This window comes from Sitodiplosis mosellana, unplaced genomic scaffold, assembly GCF_009176505.1.
Source record: "Sitodiplosis mosellana isolate CC-2019 unplaced genomic scaffold, AAFC_SMos_1.0 Smas_scaffold_38, whole genome shotgun sequence".
NCBI classification, from domain to species: Eukaryota; Metazoa; Arthropoda; class Insecta; order Diptera; family Cecidomyiidae; genus Sitodiplosis; species Sitodiplosis mosellana.
In genome coordinates, this window is record NW_022595280.1 from 2,077,457 (window position 1) to 2,093,131 (window position 15,675).

General features: G+C 36.5%; 4 protein-coding genes across 6 annotated transcripts; all 4 read left to right on the top strand.

Annotated features, from left to right (window-relative positions):
• Positions 1 to 14: 14 nt before the first annotated feature.
• On the top strand, positions 15 to 3,844 carry LOC129569626 (homer protein homolog 1). 2 transcript variants are annotated; one of them, XM_055448666.1, is made up of 6 exons: positions 15 to 387; positions 1,444 to 2,005; positions 2,082 to 2,254; positions 2,315 to 2,657; positions 2,793 to 2,927; positions 3,108 to 3,844. In XM_055448666.1, exons 1-5 carry the CDS (start codon positions 362 to 364, stop codon positions 2,898 to 2,900), a joined length of 1,212 nt encoding a protein of 403 aa, XP_055304641.1. In that variant the 5' UTR covers positions 15 to 361; the 3' UTR covers positions 2,901 to 2,927; positions 3,108 to 3,844. The 2 variants fall into 2 exon arrangements, with proteins under 2 accessions (XP_055304641.1, XP_055304642.1); XM_055448667.1 differs by having other exon boundaries at positions 149 to 387; positions 3,117 to 3,844.
• Positions 3,845 to 5,101: 1,257 nt separating this feature from the next.
• Positions 5,102 to 8,242, top strand: LOC129569645 (threonine--tRNA ligase 1, cytoplasmic). The gene is made up of 6 exons (XM_055448722.1): positions 5,102 to 5,250; positions 5,524 to 6,009; positions 6,075 to 6,332; positions 6,449 to 6,973; positions 7,079 to 7,558; positions 7,627 to 8,242. The coding sequence occupies exons 1-6, from the start codon at positions 5,194 to 5,196 to the stop codon at positions 7,948 to 7,950; spliced, it is 2,130 nt and encodes a 709-aa protein (XP_055304697.1). The 5' UTR covers positions 5,102 to 5,193; the 3' UTR covers positions 7,951 to 8,242.
• Positions 8,243 to 8,384: 142 nt separating this feature from the next.
• LOC129569647 (protein Star) lies at positions 8,385 to 15,570 on the top strand. Of its 2 annotated transcripts, none has more exons than XM_055448725.1 (5): positions 8,385 to 8,661; positions 12,163 to 12,476; positions 12,563 to 12,969; positions 13,122 to 13,298; positions 13,503 to 15,570. In XM_055448725.1, the coding sequence occupies exons 2-5, from the start codon at positions 12,215 to 12,217 to the stop codon at positions 13,770 to 13,772; spliced, it is 1,116 nt and encodes a 371-aa protein (XP_055304700.1). In that variant the 5' UTR covers positions 8,385 to 8,661; positions 12,163 to 12,214; the 3' UTR covers positions 13,773 to 15,570. The 2 variants fall into 2 exon arrangements, with proteins under 2 accessions (XP_055304700.1, XP_055304701.1); XM_055448726.1 differs by lacking the exon at positions 8,385 to 8,661 and adding an exon at positions 8,725 to 9,276.
• Positions 9,687 to 12,031, top strand: LOC129569646 (general transcription factor IIH subunit 1). Its single transcript, XM_055448724.1, has one exon. The coding sequence runs from the start codon at positions 10,133 to 10,135 to the stop codon at positions 11,825 to 11,827; it is 1,695 nt and encodes a 564-aa protein (XP_055304699.1). The 5' UTR covers positions 9,687 to 10,132; the 3' UTR covers positions 11,828 to 12,031.
• Positions 15,571 to 15,675: the final 105 nt, after the last annotated feature.

A 15,675-nucleotide genomic window follows, 5' to 3' on the forward strand; every position in this document is an offset into this window, starting at 1 on the left:
GGCATCGACGTGTGTGTATGTATATGTGTGCTAGAGAGTCAGTGTAAATAAATCGGTACGAAGATGTGTATAACATCGCGTATGTGTGTGTGTTCTGACAGTGGTGCTATGCCTATTTGACGGTCATTCGAGTGTGCATGTGTACAATACAAATTTACAAAGAAGAAGTAGCAGAAGCAGCAGCAGCAGCCTTTGGACTATTTATTATTGTTATTGATGTTCGCCATTTTTAAGTGAAAATACAGTTTTTGGTGCATTGATTTGACAAAAGTGTAAGACGGAACACGCTAAAAAAAGTTTCCCCCGACCATAAAGTGCAAAAATCGACGGGCATTGTGTGCAAGAATTCGCTACCAAGATTATGAGCCACGACCGTGATGCTATGGGGTAATTTATACCATATTTTATTGCTGGCATCTAAACAATTTTCTGTGATAAATTTTTCGCACAAAATCAAAACCGTTCGGCTGAAATGTGTGTGATGTGAAAAGGACAATTTTTTTTTCTCCGTCTCTGCATACCGATTGGCTCCACCCGAAATGTGTCTGTTTTGATTCGAACGATTTGCAAATTTATTGTTGACACATTTGGCATTGTTTTTTCGTTTTGAAATTTTTGTGAATTTTAAATGAAATACGGAATGGAGTTTTATGGAGAGAAAACGAGTACTATTTACGAAAGGCGTAGGCTTAATTAGACCATGATATTTCCAGTCCAGTTGTACGCAATGCAACCGAAGATGCGAAAACAAACAAACAACAACGAAAAAAAAAAATGCGAATAAAAAAATAATACAAAACAAAAACAATTTCGAAAGATTCAGTTCATTGCGGAATTTTCGCAGAGAAAACAATATAAAAAAAAAACGTGTGGTGCAACGTTAAAAGATGGTTTTATCGATTGTGAATAAAAGGTCAAATAGCTTAGAGTGCATCATTGAACAATCATTGTTCTTGAGATAGATATTGAGATAGAATAGAGTGGGATAGAGTGAAAGATATACATAGCAATTAAATTCTTCGGATGAGTTGTTGTTGTTTTTCAGTCTCTCTTCACTTTGCGATTAAAGTGCATTTTGATGTAATGCAAATCAAGTGAAAATGAATAGGCATCGGCATCGGGAGCAAATTGAAAATTGCATTGCGAGCCGATTCGTAGCGAGAAAGTGGAACAGCTTTGTTCATGTTTGGCCATGAAAAGTCATGAACAAGTGAAATTAAAGTGTCATTATATCACTAGCACTTGAGGCTGGCGTTGCATTGAGCGCGCACAACAACAACAACAAAATGCATTTGCAACGCCGTTTTGATTTTTGTGCGGATTCCAATTTTTATATTTGTGTCAATTGGAATGTGCATTCATTTTATGGAATATTTGTGTTTCGATTAGTTTTTAACATACATTTTCCGGTTATTTTCCCTTCATCTTCTCTTGGATAATTAGTGAACAGCCAATTTTCACATGTCACGCTCATGTTTTTCACATCGATCCGAAGACGAAACGAACATGGATCACAGCAAGTACAAAGGCCGTAGCGGTGAGCTTTTTCTACGATTCGTCACGGAATTTGTACCGTATCATCAGCGTGGAGGGCTCCAAAGCGGTCATAAATTCCACAATAACGCCAAATATGTCATTTACTCAGACGTCACAGAAATTTGGTCAATGGAGTGATGTACGTGCCAATACAGTATATGGTTTGGGCTTCTCATCCGAGGCCGAACTCACGAAATTCGTGGAGAAATTTCAAGAGGTTAAAGAGGCTACAAAGAATGCCATCCAAAAAGGTGGCACAACAAATGGTAGTTCGGCTGCAACACCTGTTACTTCGGCCAACACCTCACCAGTCTCCGGTCGAACAGGTGGTTTGCAACAGCAGCAGCAACAACAGCAACAACAGCAACAACAACAGCAGCAGCAGCAACAACAACAGCAAGCACACCAGACTGACGAAGGGAATAGTGTAGAACATATTGCGGTAGCAACAGCCAATATTCAGATTAAGGTAAACAAACGCCAGAAATTGTCTTCAAAGTCGATTCAATAACGCTGACTTTTCGGTTTGTTATTTCATTTTGCAGAATACTAATCCAGATAGTCCAATGCACACCAAAATTACGACAAATGCTCCGAACATCGAAATGTTGAAACAGAATTCATCGTCGCTGAACAATTCATCGACGGAATCAGCTCCACACAGTGAACAACAGCTGAAATACGAAAACGAACGGCTTAAATTAGCGCTCGCTCAAAGGTATATAAATCATATTGTTTATTACATAGATAAGGAATGATTTAATCCATTGTTTTGCAGTTGTGCCAATGCAAAGAAATGGGAAATTGAATTGACCACGCTGAAAAGCAACAATAATCGATTAACAAGCGCTTTACAAGAGTCGACCGCCAATGTTGACGAATGGAAGCGACAGTTGCACACGTACAAAGAGGAAAATTTGCGCCTAAAACGTGAAATGGATGCTATGAAACCGTCGTCGGCGGGCGGCGGCAGTGGTGGCAATGCCAACGAAATCAACGAAGACATGCGAATCGAAAATATTAAGCTCAAAAGTCGAATCATCACATTGGAAAAGGAAATCCAAGAGCTTCAGTTAAAGGCATCTAAATCAAATGTGAAAGATAAAAGCAATGAACAAAGTGTAAGTAATCAGCTCATATATTCAATGCCATTTGACAAGGTCATTTCTTATCATTAGCGTCGATTTGTTTGCATTTGCATTTTGCAAAAACAAGAACTCATGATTAATATTCGGATTTCGTTTCGTATTTTACAGTTTAAGCGGCTAATAGATATAAATGATAAATTTTCCAAGACCCTGGTCGATATGTGCAATGTGCAACAAGAAATGGAAAAAATCATTCAAGATCACAAAAGCACTTGAGAATTGGATCTGCTTTGCCATAACGAAGTGAGTACATTCTATCACCACTTGGATTGGCATAACTCAATTCGGTTCTAAAATGGGAAATTCCGAAACAAAAACAATCTAAATCAAACCATTGGAAACTCAAAAACAAAACAAACAAAAAATGAACAAAAATCTGAACAAACAAACAATAGCAAACAGTAAGTCATTTTCCTATACGAGGGTGAACAGAGACCACAACCGCAAAAATTTAATTATGGACATGGCAACAGAGCAGCAGTACACTTGAAACCAAGAGGCATACAGCAACAGCAGGAATTTGATGATGATTCAATCATATTGCAACACAATTTTCCCAATAGCAACAACAACTTTGACGGTACTAACAACAGCAGCAGCAATAGCAACAGCACAAATATCTATAGTACTAACAATAGCCGAAGATTGATGATAAGTGCAGCTTGTGATGGCGAAAGTGCTTCAACTTCAAAAACAGCCACAATTTTGGTATCGAAATCGAAATCCAAAATCGGTCTTCCGCTTGTAATGAAATAATTCCATTTTACGTTCTTTCTTCTTTACGTTCTGTCTCTGTTTTTATTTTGTCTATTATTATGATGTTTTTAGTTTTATCAAAGTGACGAAAAAAAGAAGAAAAAAAAAATTTGATATTCAATGAAATATTGTGTAAAGTTTGTACTGACAACCGAAATTTGTAAACGAATTTTAGAGCTGGCTTTATCATTTCTGAAGCAATAGACGCTACAAAATGCATTTGACGAACTATTCAATTGTTTTTGGATGCAAACCAAAATTTGAACACCGATGGCGATAAATTAAAAGCGCCCGGTAAATTTTTAACACAATATTTAAAAAAAATTACCAACAAACGCAAGCTACTGCTGTTTAGTTGATGTTTAAAGAAAATGGCAAATAAATTTAAAAAAAAAACAAACAAATATTAAGTGAACTCTATTCTAGATGATAGAAATTGTTAAAACAATACTCAATTTACCACTAATTAATCCAACAACAACATGCAGAGAGAAAGAAATGCTCATACACAACAACATTAGAGACTACACACATTTGTTCAACAATCAAAAAAGCAAGTTATGAATTTAAAAGAACACATCTACACACACAGAGAGAGAGAGAGACACTTTGTAATTTTTAGTGATTGTGAATGCAACCAGGACAACAGTTGGAATGGATTGTTAGCAGCATAAAATGTTTTATTGATGCTCGAATTTTCATAAATTCTAGTACATTGAACCCCACGATATAAGACAACAACAACAAACCCTTTTTGTATTATGATATAGAAATGACGCAATGATTGATATTTGCAATGGCAAAGAAAAACAAGAAAATACATCATTTAGAAAGATGACGATATTAAGAGATATATGCATTTTGCAATTTGTAACCACGTACAGCTAATGTCATTCTGTGTAACGAATTAAAAACAAATGAGATTCACCTAATTGCAAACAAAAAAAAAATTGAAAATGAAGGAGATGGAGGAGAAAAACAAGCAAATAGAAAGAAATAATTTAAATATGTATTGAACAAACTATATTATCTATTATTATATGATAAATTATTGAATTAAAATATTATGTATGACGACAGACAACAGCAACAACAAAAAAAAACAATAAAGAAAAAGAAAACACAATAAAAATGGTTCAAATAAATATTGTTCTATGTATCAAAAAACGGTTGTTTTATTGGGATTTAGTGAATGTCTATTCGTTTTTCTCTCATTCAATAGACATTATCTTCGATTTCATTCATTTTCCCTTCTATTTTAAAAGTTGCCACATTTCTTACATTCTCTTTTTGATTTGCATTCAAAAATGCATTTCTTCCGTTTTAATGTCAATTTTTTTCATCATATTATTCGATCTTACATCACGATATAAGATATCTTTACTGATATAGGATATCTGTCTTATCCAAAGAATTGAATGTCGTTATAAAATTCAACCCAGAATACCGGTTGAATGACCTAAATGTTCTTCATTAAAAAGTCTGAACATGTTAAAAATGTCTATCATTTGGACATTCTCACATGAAAATTTAAAAGAAGAGACCAATATGCACTGTTTTGCCGGTGTAGATGTCAGGGAAAAAAACTACAATCAAATCAAAGTACTTTTTTTTTAATCGGCAATATACTTATAATTGTTTGGCACTACATGAATAGGCTCGTGAGAAATGTGTACGTGAATGATGCAATACGTTTGACGTTTTACGTTCACTTGAAAATCAGTGATTGTTGGACAAACACAACTTTTTCGACATGGGTGACAACGTGGTTGAACAAATGGAGAATTTAAATGTAAAAGACAACAAAAAGGTGGGTAAAAATCGTCTAAATGAAGCTATGATTCAAATAAATTGGTTGTGCATTGGTTTAATAAAGAAAATTACGAGAAATGCTGTGAAATGTTAGTTTGATGAAAAGCGAGGTTATGGTTCAGTTTTGATGGTGAATGTTGTCAGTGAATTATGATGAAACAAAGAGTTGCAATTCGAAATAATAACTTCATGTTTCGCATCAATTCAAATAAATTTGAAGAGAAACTTTGTAATTTCATGCAATTTTCATGTGTCATTTGATTGTTTGCAGGCAAACAAGCCAAAAAAGGAGAAGAACACTGGTGGTTCAGCTCCTCCACGAGAGGCAAAACCAGAGCCAGAATTCATCAAATCACGTTTGGTTCTGTGGGACAAACTGAAGAAGAAGTACGATGAAGAGTTGGAGTTGAAAGCACGCGTTCCAATCAATGTCACACTGCCAGATGGGAAAATTGTTGAGGGAACGTCTTGGCAAAGCACCCCATACGATATTGCCAAAACGATTAGCTCTGGTTTAGCCGAATCAACTGTCATTGCTAAAGTGAATAATGTTCTATGGGATTTGGATCGACCACTCGAAGGTGATTGCACATTGCAATTGCTTAAGTTCGATAATCCCGAAGCACAAGCAGTATTTTGGCACAGTTCGGCGCACGTTTTAGGCGAAGCCATGGAACATATTTACTGCGGACATTTGTGCTATGGTCCACCAATCGAAAGTGGATTCTACTACGATATGCACCATGAAGGAGAAGGTGTAAGTGTTCTGGAGTCAATTTTAAAAATTCGATGAAAATAATGAATCGTATTTTTTTTGCATAGATATCCCAGACCGATTTTCCTGTAATGGAAAGCAAAATCAAGCAAATTGTTAAGGAAAAACAACCATTCGAGCGATTGGAAATGACAAAGGATGAACTGCGTGAAATGTTCGCTTACAATCAATTCAAGTTGCGAATCATCAACGAGAAAATCGATACAGACAAGACCACTGTATATCGATGCGGTCCATTGATTGATTTGTGCCGTGGCCCCCATGTTCGTCACACCGGAAAAGTTAAGGCTGTTAAGGTTACCAAGGTGAATTTTGGCTTGTTATTTGACTAATAAATTCAATTACAAGGAGAATTCCGTAGTTGAACACGAGCAAGAGACCGTTCATTAAAATATCAAATTTCCACTTATTTACACTTCAGAGCTCGGCTACCTACTGGGAAGGTAAATCCGATGCCGAAAGCTTGCAACGTGTGTATGGAATCTCATTTCCTGATCCAAAACAATTGAAAGAATGGGAAAAGATCCAAGAAGAAGCTGCCAAGCGTGATCATCGTAAACTTGGACGAGAACAAGAGCTGTTCTTCTTCCACGAATTATCGCCGGGTTCATGCTTTTTTTTGCCGCGCGGTGCACACATCTACAACACGTTGGTCAATTTCATCAAAACTGAATACCGTAAACGTGGTTTCAAAGAGGTCGTTTCGCCAAATATCTACAACTCCAAATTGTGGCAAACGTCGGGTCATTGGCAACATTATGCCGAAAATATGTTCTCATTCGATGTGGAAAAGGAAACGTTTGCATTGAAACCAATGAATTGTCCGGGTCATTGTCTCATTTTCGACAATCGTTCTCGTTCATGGCGTGAACTGCCACTCCGTTTGGCCGATTTTGGTGTGCTCCATCGTAACGAATTGTCTGGAGCACTCACCGGTTTGACTCGAGTACGTAAATTTTTATTTGTTTTACTTTTAAATATAGACAAATTGTCACTATTGACGACTCATTGTTGGGGAAACCGAACTAATTGCACATTTCAATTGTTGTAGGTGCGTCGTTTCCAACAAGATGACGCTCACATCTTCTGCACAAATGAGCAGATCAAAGAAGAAATCGACGCCTGTTTAGATTTCTTATCGTTTGTTTACTCGAAATTCGGTTTCACCTTCGCTCTCGAACTATCAACACGGCCGGAGAAATATCTTGGTGATTTAGAAGTTTGGAATGCAGCCGAAAAGGCTCTGGAAGAATCGTTGAATAAGTTCGGTCAGCCATGGAATTTGAATCCGGGAGATGGTGCTTTCTATGGCCCAAAAATCGATATTACCGTAAAAGATGCATTGAAACGTTCGTTTCAGTGTGCAACAATCCAATTGGATTTCCAATTGCCGCTTCGATTCAACTTGAGCTACGTTGACGACAACGGTGAAAAGCGTCATCCGGTCATTGTTCATCGTGCTATTTTGGGTTCGGTGGAACGATTCATTGCAATCATCACAGAAAACTTTGCCGGTCGTTTCCCATTCTGGGTATGACATCTTTGGAAATTCATTAATGACATTTATCTCATGAATTCACGTAATTTGTTTATTTTTAGATTTCGCCAACACAAATTATGGTTGTGCCAGTTGGTCCATCGTTGAACGATTACGCTAAATCCGTTGCCCAGCAACTGTATGAAATTGGTTACATGGCCGAAGCGGATACGGATGATGGTGATACAATGAACAAGAAGATTCGTAATGCTCAGCTGGGACACTACAATTTCATTTTGGTGGTGGGTGAAAAGGAAAAGACTGCCAACACAGTCAACGTTCGTACACGTGATAATAAAGTGCATGGTGAATTCTCAATTGCTGATCTAATCGTGAAATTGCAACGATTCCGTGACGAATTCATAATTGGTGAAGAGAATTTCTAAGCGAACCAACATCGCTTCTTTCAATTTTTTGCACCATCGCCAATTTTTTATCGCATTTTCACTCTCCGGCTACAGTTTTATTAATCAAGTTAATTTATACAACAACAGCATTTAATGTAATTCAATCACATATAATTGAAAAGTAAAAAAAAACAACAAATGTAAGCAATGTTTTGCAATTCCAACAGAAAAATAATGTACACAGTCCAGTGCATAAATCAATAAACGATGTTTTGATTTACAATAAAAACAAAATTCGATGAGTAAGACAGACAGTAAAGTACTGTGTAAATGTTGTTATATATTCATTGAAATTATGGGAACAAAAGTGATTAGCGGTACATTCTTTGAAAAAAATCAAACATCCGGCCGATTATGCTTAAGCCGCATTTCCTGTGTTAAGGGACACACAGAACAAAAAACGAGCTCAGAGCACGAAATGCGGTGTGAGGCACATGCAAGTTGCACAAACAACCAACGTTGATTTAGTATAAGGCGGTCTGCGGGTGCGTTCACATCAACCTTTCAAATCATAAAGTCGATTTTTGTAGTGACAAACACAAATTCTTGTGGCTATTTTCATTCATCAAATAAATAATTTAAAAATAAATTTTGTCTATTTGACCGGTGTTAGTTCATTTATCGATTTTTTGTCAATATTTCTTCGACGATAAAAATACACTGCATCGGAACGCCGTCGTTCAATTGCAGGTGAGTGAATCACAACCACTACATTGACACGCATCCAGACAAGACGAACTACGTGCTTTTCTCACATACACCAGATGTCTTTTTTTTTGTTGATCGCTGCGTGTGGTTGAGCAGCACATAGCATTTCTATTGCACACCAACACAAACGATTTCCATAAATCTAACGATTGGGCTCGTATAGCTCTCACACACAGCAGCGTACAAAACAAAAATATTTCTATTTGAACTAAAGTGCCTTCACATCGCATATACACAAAAAAAAATTATTTGTATTTTTCCCAAACAATATTACAATTTTTTTTTAAACAGTTTTTTCTTACAACTTTCTACACGAAAATCTGCAGATGATTTTCAGTTTATTTTCCAAATCCAACAAAAGTACTCAGCGCTAAATAAAAAATAAAAACTATTTGGTGTTCCAAAAATCGAAGGAGAATTTTTTTTCTCGAAAATAGTAGTGATTTTGTACGAACGGAAATGGTAGAAGTTGGAGTGCTGTAAACGCGTATATCTATTTTACCAGTTAGATAATTTATTTGGAGGGAATTACAAACTAAAAACCTATATCCGAATCAACGCATAGAGAAAAGTTGAAATTACATTTCACAATTTAAGGTAAATGGCTCCAAGTTAAAAATCGGATATAAATCAATTGAAATTGCATGTAGTCCGTTCACCTTGGGTTTTGGTGTGTGTTTATGTTTTTTTTTGGGTTTTTCTTATATCGAAATATTACACATTTCCAATGCATTTTTTCGATGAGATATGTTTACTATTAACACCGAGTTTATGTGTTTCAGTGCGATTTTTTCTCTCTTGTTAGTTTGCTGATGGGTTTCATAACATCATTCATAATCCGTTCTATTTTTTGTGTATTCATGTGAGTTTCTTTTACGATCGAGACCATTTGGTGTGTAATAGTTTCATTCCATTGTGTATGCACAAGAAACATTTGGTGCGGGAACAAAAAAAAAGGTGAAGAAGAAGAAGAAGAAGAAGAAGAAGAAGAAGAAGAAGAAGAAGAAGAGCAAAGAAAAAAAGAAAATGGTGAACACAAATAAATGAGAGTGTATATATGGTAAAAGTACCAAAAGAGTCTCAGGCGGTGGCGGCATCAACAAAAGTAAACTCTGTCATTTGGTGTTGTGGTGGTGTGTTCGTTTGTATTCGTCTTCGTGTACATGTGCTTTGCGTATCTATGTATATGTCTCATTGTGTCGTGCTATGGTTTTTTTCAATATTATTTGCGTTGTTGTATATCGGTATGAAGCGATGTTTGTGTCAAACTCACAATAAAATTGCATATGGCGACTGCTACAGATGTGATTTAAGTTCGGCTCCGTAGTTTTTTTTCGTTTCTAACCCGTCTGTCGTTTTGTATATGTAACAGAAGCGATTTTTTTTTTCATTTGTTGGACACGATATCAACGTCGTTGAATTTGCAAAACCAAAAGAAATCGTGCATAAAAAAATGGCCACGAGAAGTGAAGATGTGCTGCTACAAATGGGAGCCGTGCGATACAAAAAAGGTGATGGGACATTGTATGTGATGAATGAGCGTATTGCATGGATGGCCGAAAATCGTGATAAAGTCACCGTTTCGCATCACTTTCAAGACATTAAAATGCAGAAAATCTCACCAGAAGGGAAACCAAAGGTTCAACTGCAACTTGTGATGAACGATGGCAACAACACCACATTTCATTTTGTCAATGCAAACGGTGCACGGGCACAAATCGAAGACCGGGACAAGGTTAAAGACTTACTACAGCGATTGTTGCCGAATTTCAAGCGTAAAGTGGACAAAGAGCTCGAAGAAAAGAATCGCGTGCTCACCGAAAATCCACATTTACTGCAAATGTACAAGGATTTGGTCATCACACAGGTGCTGTCTAGCGATGAATTCTGGTCCACTCATGCCAAACAGTATACACAACAGCACAATGAGAAACAAGATATCGGCGTGTCGGCGGCTTTTTTGGCCGACATCAAACCACAAACGGACGGCTGCAATGGGCTTAAGTACAATTTGACGGCCGATGTCATTGAATGCATTTTCAAAACATATCCGGCTGTGAAGAAGAAGCACATTGAATATGTACCGGCTAAAATGAGCGAATCGGAATTTTGGACCAAATTTTTCCAATCACATTATTTTCATCGTGATCGTATAATGGGCGGTACCAAAGATATTTTCACCGAATGCGGCAAAATCGATGACAAGGCTTTGCAGGAGGCTGTTACGAAAAGTGCCGGCGATGTTTTGCTCGATTTGAGACAATTCAAAGACAATTCATTGGAAGAGGGTTTCGGCGGAGCAGTTAGTGATAAAAACGGTGTCAACAGTGGCAACATTGTGCATCAAAACATGGTCAAACGGTTCAATCAACACTCAACGATGGTTCTGAACACTTGCCAAAAGACAAACGAACAAAATACGAATGGTAACAGTCAGCCCAGTGAATCGCAAAGTCAAGACATGGTCGACGCATCGGCCGATATTGAACCACAAAAGAAGCGAGCTCGAATCATGGAGAAAATTCGATTGGACGATTTGGCAATGGACGGATCAGCAGAGGTAGTTAATGGAACTGCAAGCAACGCAGCTTCAGCGTCTGAATTGAGCTTATTAAAAATTGAACGGTATTTACACGGCCCGGTTCCGGATGCCTTCACTACAGACGGCAATGAAAATCTCAACAATATGGAAGTGACTCAAGCACAAATCCACAAATCAACCGAGGTATGGGGCAGCCGAACACCACAAAAACTGTTGATAAATCCAAAGGCAGCAGTTAATGCCCTCGGTGAATTGACTCCAGGTGGTGCATTGATGCGCGGTTTTCAGGAACAATCGCTATCTCAATTGGTACCACCCAGTATTGAAAAGGAACTTCGCAATTTGTACTTGGCATTGAGCGAGCTATTGCGTCATTTTTGGCGCTCTTTCCCACCGACAACACCCGACTTAGAAGCCAAAGTCGGTCGAATGCATGAAGCACTTCAGCGATTCGCCATGGTCAAATTAGTACCATTCGAAGAGAGTGTGATGCGTGAAGCGTCGCCCATCGGTTTATCAATTACACAACACTTGAATCAATTGCTTCGGACCGCATCACAGAAGTTCAATACGTGGCAGGAACGCAAAAATCGACTTAATAAATAGAAGAAAAACAAAACAAATGATTATGTAGCATCGTCATATCACTCATAAAACCAAATGAATTAATTTGTTATTTAGATAGTCCTTTCAAATATGAAGAATTAAAATAAAATGACCGCTTTGAAATACATGTTTTGTCAACAGTTAGAAACGGAAGACAAATTCTCAAATAAAAATCAATCGTTTAATTTTCAAAAGAAAATAAAATCATTGCGTTAGTATTCTTATTTGGTGTTTTTCTGAGTTAAGATGTAGTTGAAGGGAATTTGTCTCTATTGATGACTAATGGGAAGATTTTTTTTCTTTGTTTTCTTCTTCTTTTGGTTGTGGTTTAACAGGTATTTTTGAAACTTGTTTTGATGCATCAGCTGTAGTAGTGTATCGGCTAAGATGACTGTAACTATGAATACAGCAACTAAAGAGCCAATGCAAAATCAATTTGGCGCAATGAATCCGGTGTACGGATCGCCAAACACAATACCAACCATTTGCATGAGCTTATATCCAACGAATGTCAATTATCCAACAAAGAAACCGATTGAATCGGCCAAAGCGACAACATCACAGCTAAGGAAACTCATTCCAATTATCAGTGGATTACTTACATTTGCCACGGTTCTAAGTATTCTCATCATTTTCATGGATACATCAGGTAAATTTCACTCACAGAATTCTCTTTTTGAGATTTTATATTGTTTCCAACTGATTGATTTTTCGGTCGTTTTATGTTTCAATTAGAAATTCGCCTGCAGAAATTCCGCCTGAACATGACACGTGATGAAGAGTTGAACATTCAACGCGATAACCCCGAGCTAGTTGCATACATTCGTTGGCAATTATCACAGCGCAAGACGGCTCCATTGCCTGTGCCTAGCTACAGCAAACGTAACGGGCTGGTACCCGAATTAGCAATGGAAATTGCCAAGCATGTTGACATGAAGGATAACGGGTATTTTGTACAGTCGCTAACCAATTATAATGGCGAATTTTTGACCGGACCATGGTTGGCTGAACATTTAAACTGGGGCGGATTGATCGTTGAGCCAGATGCTCGAAAATACTTTTCACTGTGCAAAGAAACTCTGATGCAACCCAAAGTTCAGGTCATACAAGCTTGTGTCTCACCGAACAATCATCCACGAGAGGTAAATTCAATTGAATGAAATATTAGTTTTGAATGACATGCCATAAACAATGAAAATAGGTTTCTTTTGAACTGAACAGCATTTTTGAGAACGGAACATTTTTCGTAATTGAAAATCTTATGCTAATTGAAATTCTGCCAACCGTTACACAGATTCTTCTGCGTGAGGAAGATAACGATAGCAGTGAGGTGCAAATTAGTAGCTTAGTAAGCGGTAATCAATCGTGGTTCCCACGAGCCAAATGCTACCCCTTATACTCGCTAATGCTGGCCGTGAATCAAACACAAATCGATGTTCTCAGCTTGGGTTGCCAAAGCCAGGAAATCGAGGTAATTTTCGTTTGATTTCGAAGCACAAGGAGATGTTATTTCATTCCTATAATATTCTTCAAGAAATGTCATCAAAATACATCACAATTGATATTGAATGGATCAAAATCAAAATACCAATTATCACATCAAAGTTGATGTGTTAAAATTCTCTAAAAAGACTATTACTCGTTGCTTAACAAAATATGTTCGTTTATTTTTCAGATTCTACGCACTATACCATTTGACAAAGTGAAAATCCGGCTTATAACTATCCATCTAAATGGATATCATGAGGCCGATTATCAAACGTACGACAGTGAGTTTACAACGAAACTCATTGATATGACCACCAAGTTCTTGCAGTCAAAGTCGTATCGTTTGGAAAAGATCATCGACCAGAATTATATTTATGCGTTAGTCGACAAGAATGATATTAGTAAAAATACCGTGACAGCTGCTGCTAAACGACGAGAATATGATGCCGGTATTTAAAATGCACGACCGAAATGAAGAAAATAAAAAAAAGAAGAATTAATTGTAATTTAAAACGATATGAACAAGGAGAAAGAATCTATCAACGCAAAGACGCATTTTAAATACCGTTTAGTCAAATTTTATGTTGGTTAGCACGCTCTCGAGTAAATTTTAACAATTTAGAAATGCGAGAAAAAAACAGCAAAAAACACATGTTAGGGAATAGACACATTTGCATACACCTAGAGAATCTAATGTAATGGATTTTCATATGATCTCGAATCGTTTGTAATTAGCCCCCAGAAGAAAAAGAAAATTACAAACGCGAACACATATACACAAAAAAAAAGATGAACACAAATGTTTAAGCGCACTCCAGTCACAAAGTAAACAGGAACGTTCCATCGACAGATTCAATGAACATTGTTCCAACACGCACACATTCAAACTATTTATTTTTTTTCCTTTGGTCATCATCTGAACGACGATTTAATGCATTCTCTTTACTTAACTTATCATCATCATCATCATCATGATAACCATTTATCATAACATTCGGATTTTCATTTTGAATTTCTCTCTAGCGGCTTTTTACTCATCTCTCGGCAAAATGACGGCGATTATGCGAGTCAATGACTTATCATTCCGAAAATTAGGCAGATTTTTTTGTCCTGTCTTTTGTTAATACTTGAAACAAAGGCATTTTATCGTTTAAAGATTTATGGATATTCTACAATGAATATGTCATTAAAAACACTGGATTTATTTCCTTGCATCGATATATATTGCTCAACATTTATTTACCAAAATTTTCTTCCGATGAAAAAACTCTCGACCCGTCTATAGTTGACTGACGAACGATCTGATCGCGCTTTGCAATCCATTGCGTATTCGGAGTAAAAAGCCTGTAGATTATTATTCTCCTAATATAATTTTTTTTTATTAGTGTAGTATTTATATATATATTGCAAGTATTATTAGTAGGAAGGTTGTCATCATTTTCAATTGTTTAGTAGCATCAACGTTTATATTTCGTACTACATCTACCAATTTATGTGAACAAAATTTTTATGTCAACTTTTTTTTTTGATTGATTTAAAGAAAAAGGCAGGAGAAATGATTTTTTTTCATCTTTTTTTTCGGCGCTCTTTTTTTATTTCAACATTTATTTGTTTTTTCAATTCTATTTACTTTATAATGCATTTATTTTTTCAATCGAATATACACGAGAAAAAATCTATTTATTCATTTTATGTTTTCTTGATAATTTATAATAAAAATCGATTAGACTGCCAATGTGCGGATAGACTGTTGCATGATGATGAATAGCCAAATCCTTTGGGAGGGTTATCTATCGATCAACGCTTAATCATTCGCTTCAGAAAATAATGACGACAAAATTCCAAAAGAAAAACCTAAAATGCCCATCGGAATTGCCCCAAGCAAATGTCTAGTGACATTCATGTCATTCGTATCATCAATCATTGCGTGGAGCTGACTTTTTGACGAAACAAGAAATAGGATTTAAAAAAGTCAACACAAACTTAACATAAAAAAGTGAACAGAGTGACGACAAGAGAAAACGAAAGGCAGAGCTTGTACACCTCAATACCAATAGACCAGTTTTAAGAATCGAACCGACAAATTGTAGTCAGTAAGAGAATTTTACGGGAAAAAAAGCACACGTACATTTTATTCAAAACTTTTTGCACGACATATTCAAATGAACAATTTTCTCTCTTAATTTTTTTTCTCTTCATTTAAATATCAATAAAATGATAAGAGCCAATAAAAGTAAAAAAAAAACTCATAAAAATGCATCATGTTGTTGTTGCTAATTTTTTGTTGGTTGCTTTGCTTTGGATCGATGGCATTTATGATGCGACCGTCATTTGTGGAAATATCAAAAGGAATAATTATA

Excerpts from the sequence above, each read along its gene's own strand:
- LOC129569647 (XM_055448725.1), top strand. The coding sequence starts at position 12,215 with ATGACTGTAACTATGAATACAGCAACTAAAGAGCCAATGCAAAATCAA. Across the intron at positions 12,970-13,121 it reads CGAACAATCATCCACGAGAG|ATTCTTCTGCGTGAGGAAGA; the intron begins GTAAATTCAATT and ends ACCGTTACACAG. Across the intron at positions 13,299-13,502 it reads GCCAAAGCCAGGAAATCGAG|ATTCTACGCACTATACCATT; the intron begins GTAATTTTCGTT and ends TTTATTTTTCAG.
- LOC129569645 (XM_055448722.1), top strand. The coding sequence starts at position 5,194 with ATGGGTGACAACGTGGTTGAACAAATGGAGAATTTAAATGTAAAAGAC. Across the intron at positions 6,974-7,078 it reads CACTCACCGGTTTGACTCGA|GTGCGTCGTTTCCAACAAGA; the intron begins GTACGTAAATTT and ends CAATTGTTGTAG. Across the intron at positions 7,559-7,626 it reads CCGGTCGTTTCCCATTCTGG|ATTTCGCCAACACAAATTAT; the intron begins GTATGACATCTT and ends GTTTATTTTTAG.
- LOC129569626 (XM_055448666.1), top strand. The coding sequence starts at position 362 with ATGAGCCACGACCGTGATGCTATGGG. Across the intron at positions 2,006-2,081 it reads CAGCCAATATTCAGATTAAG|AATACTAATCCAGATAGTCC; the intron begins GTAAACAAACGC and ends TTCATTTTGCAG. Across the intron at positions 2,658-2,792 it reads ATAAAAGCAATGAACAAAGT|TTTAAGCGGCTAATAGATAT; the intron begins GTAAGTAATCAG and ends CGTATTTTACAG.
- LOC129569646 (XM_055448724.1), top strand. The coding sequence starts at position 10,133 with ATGGCCACGAGAAGTGAAGATGTGCTGCTACAAATGGGAGCCGTGCGA.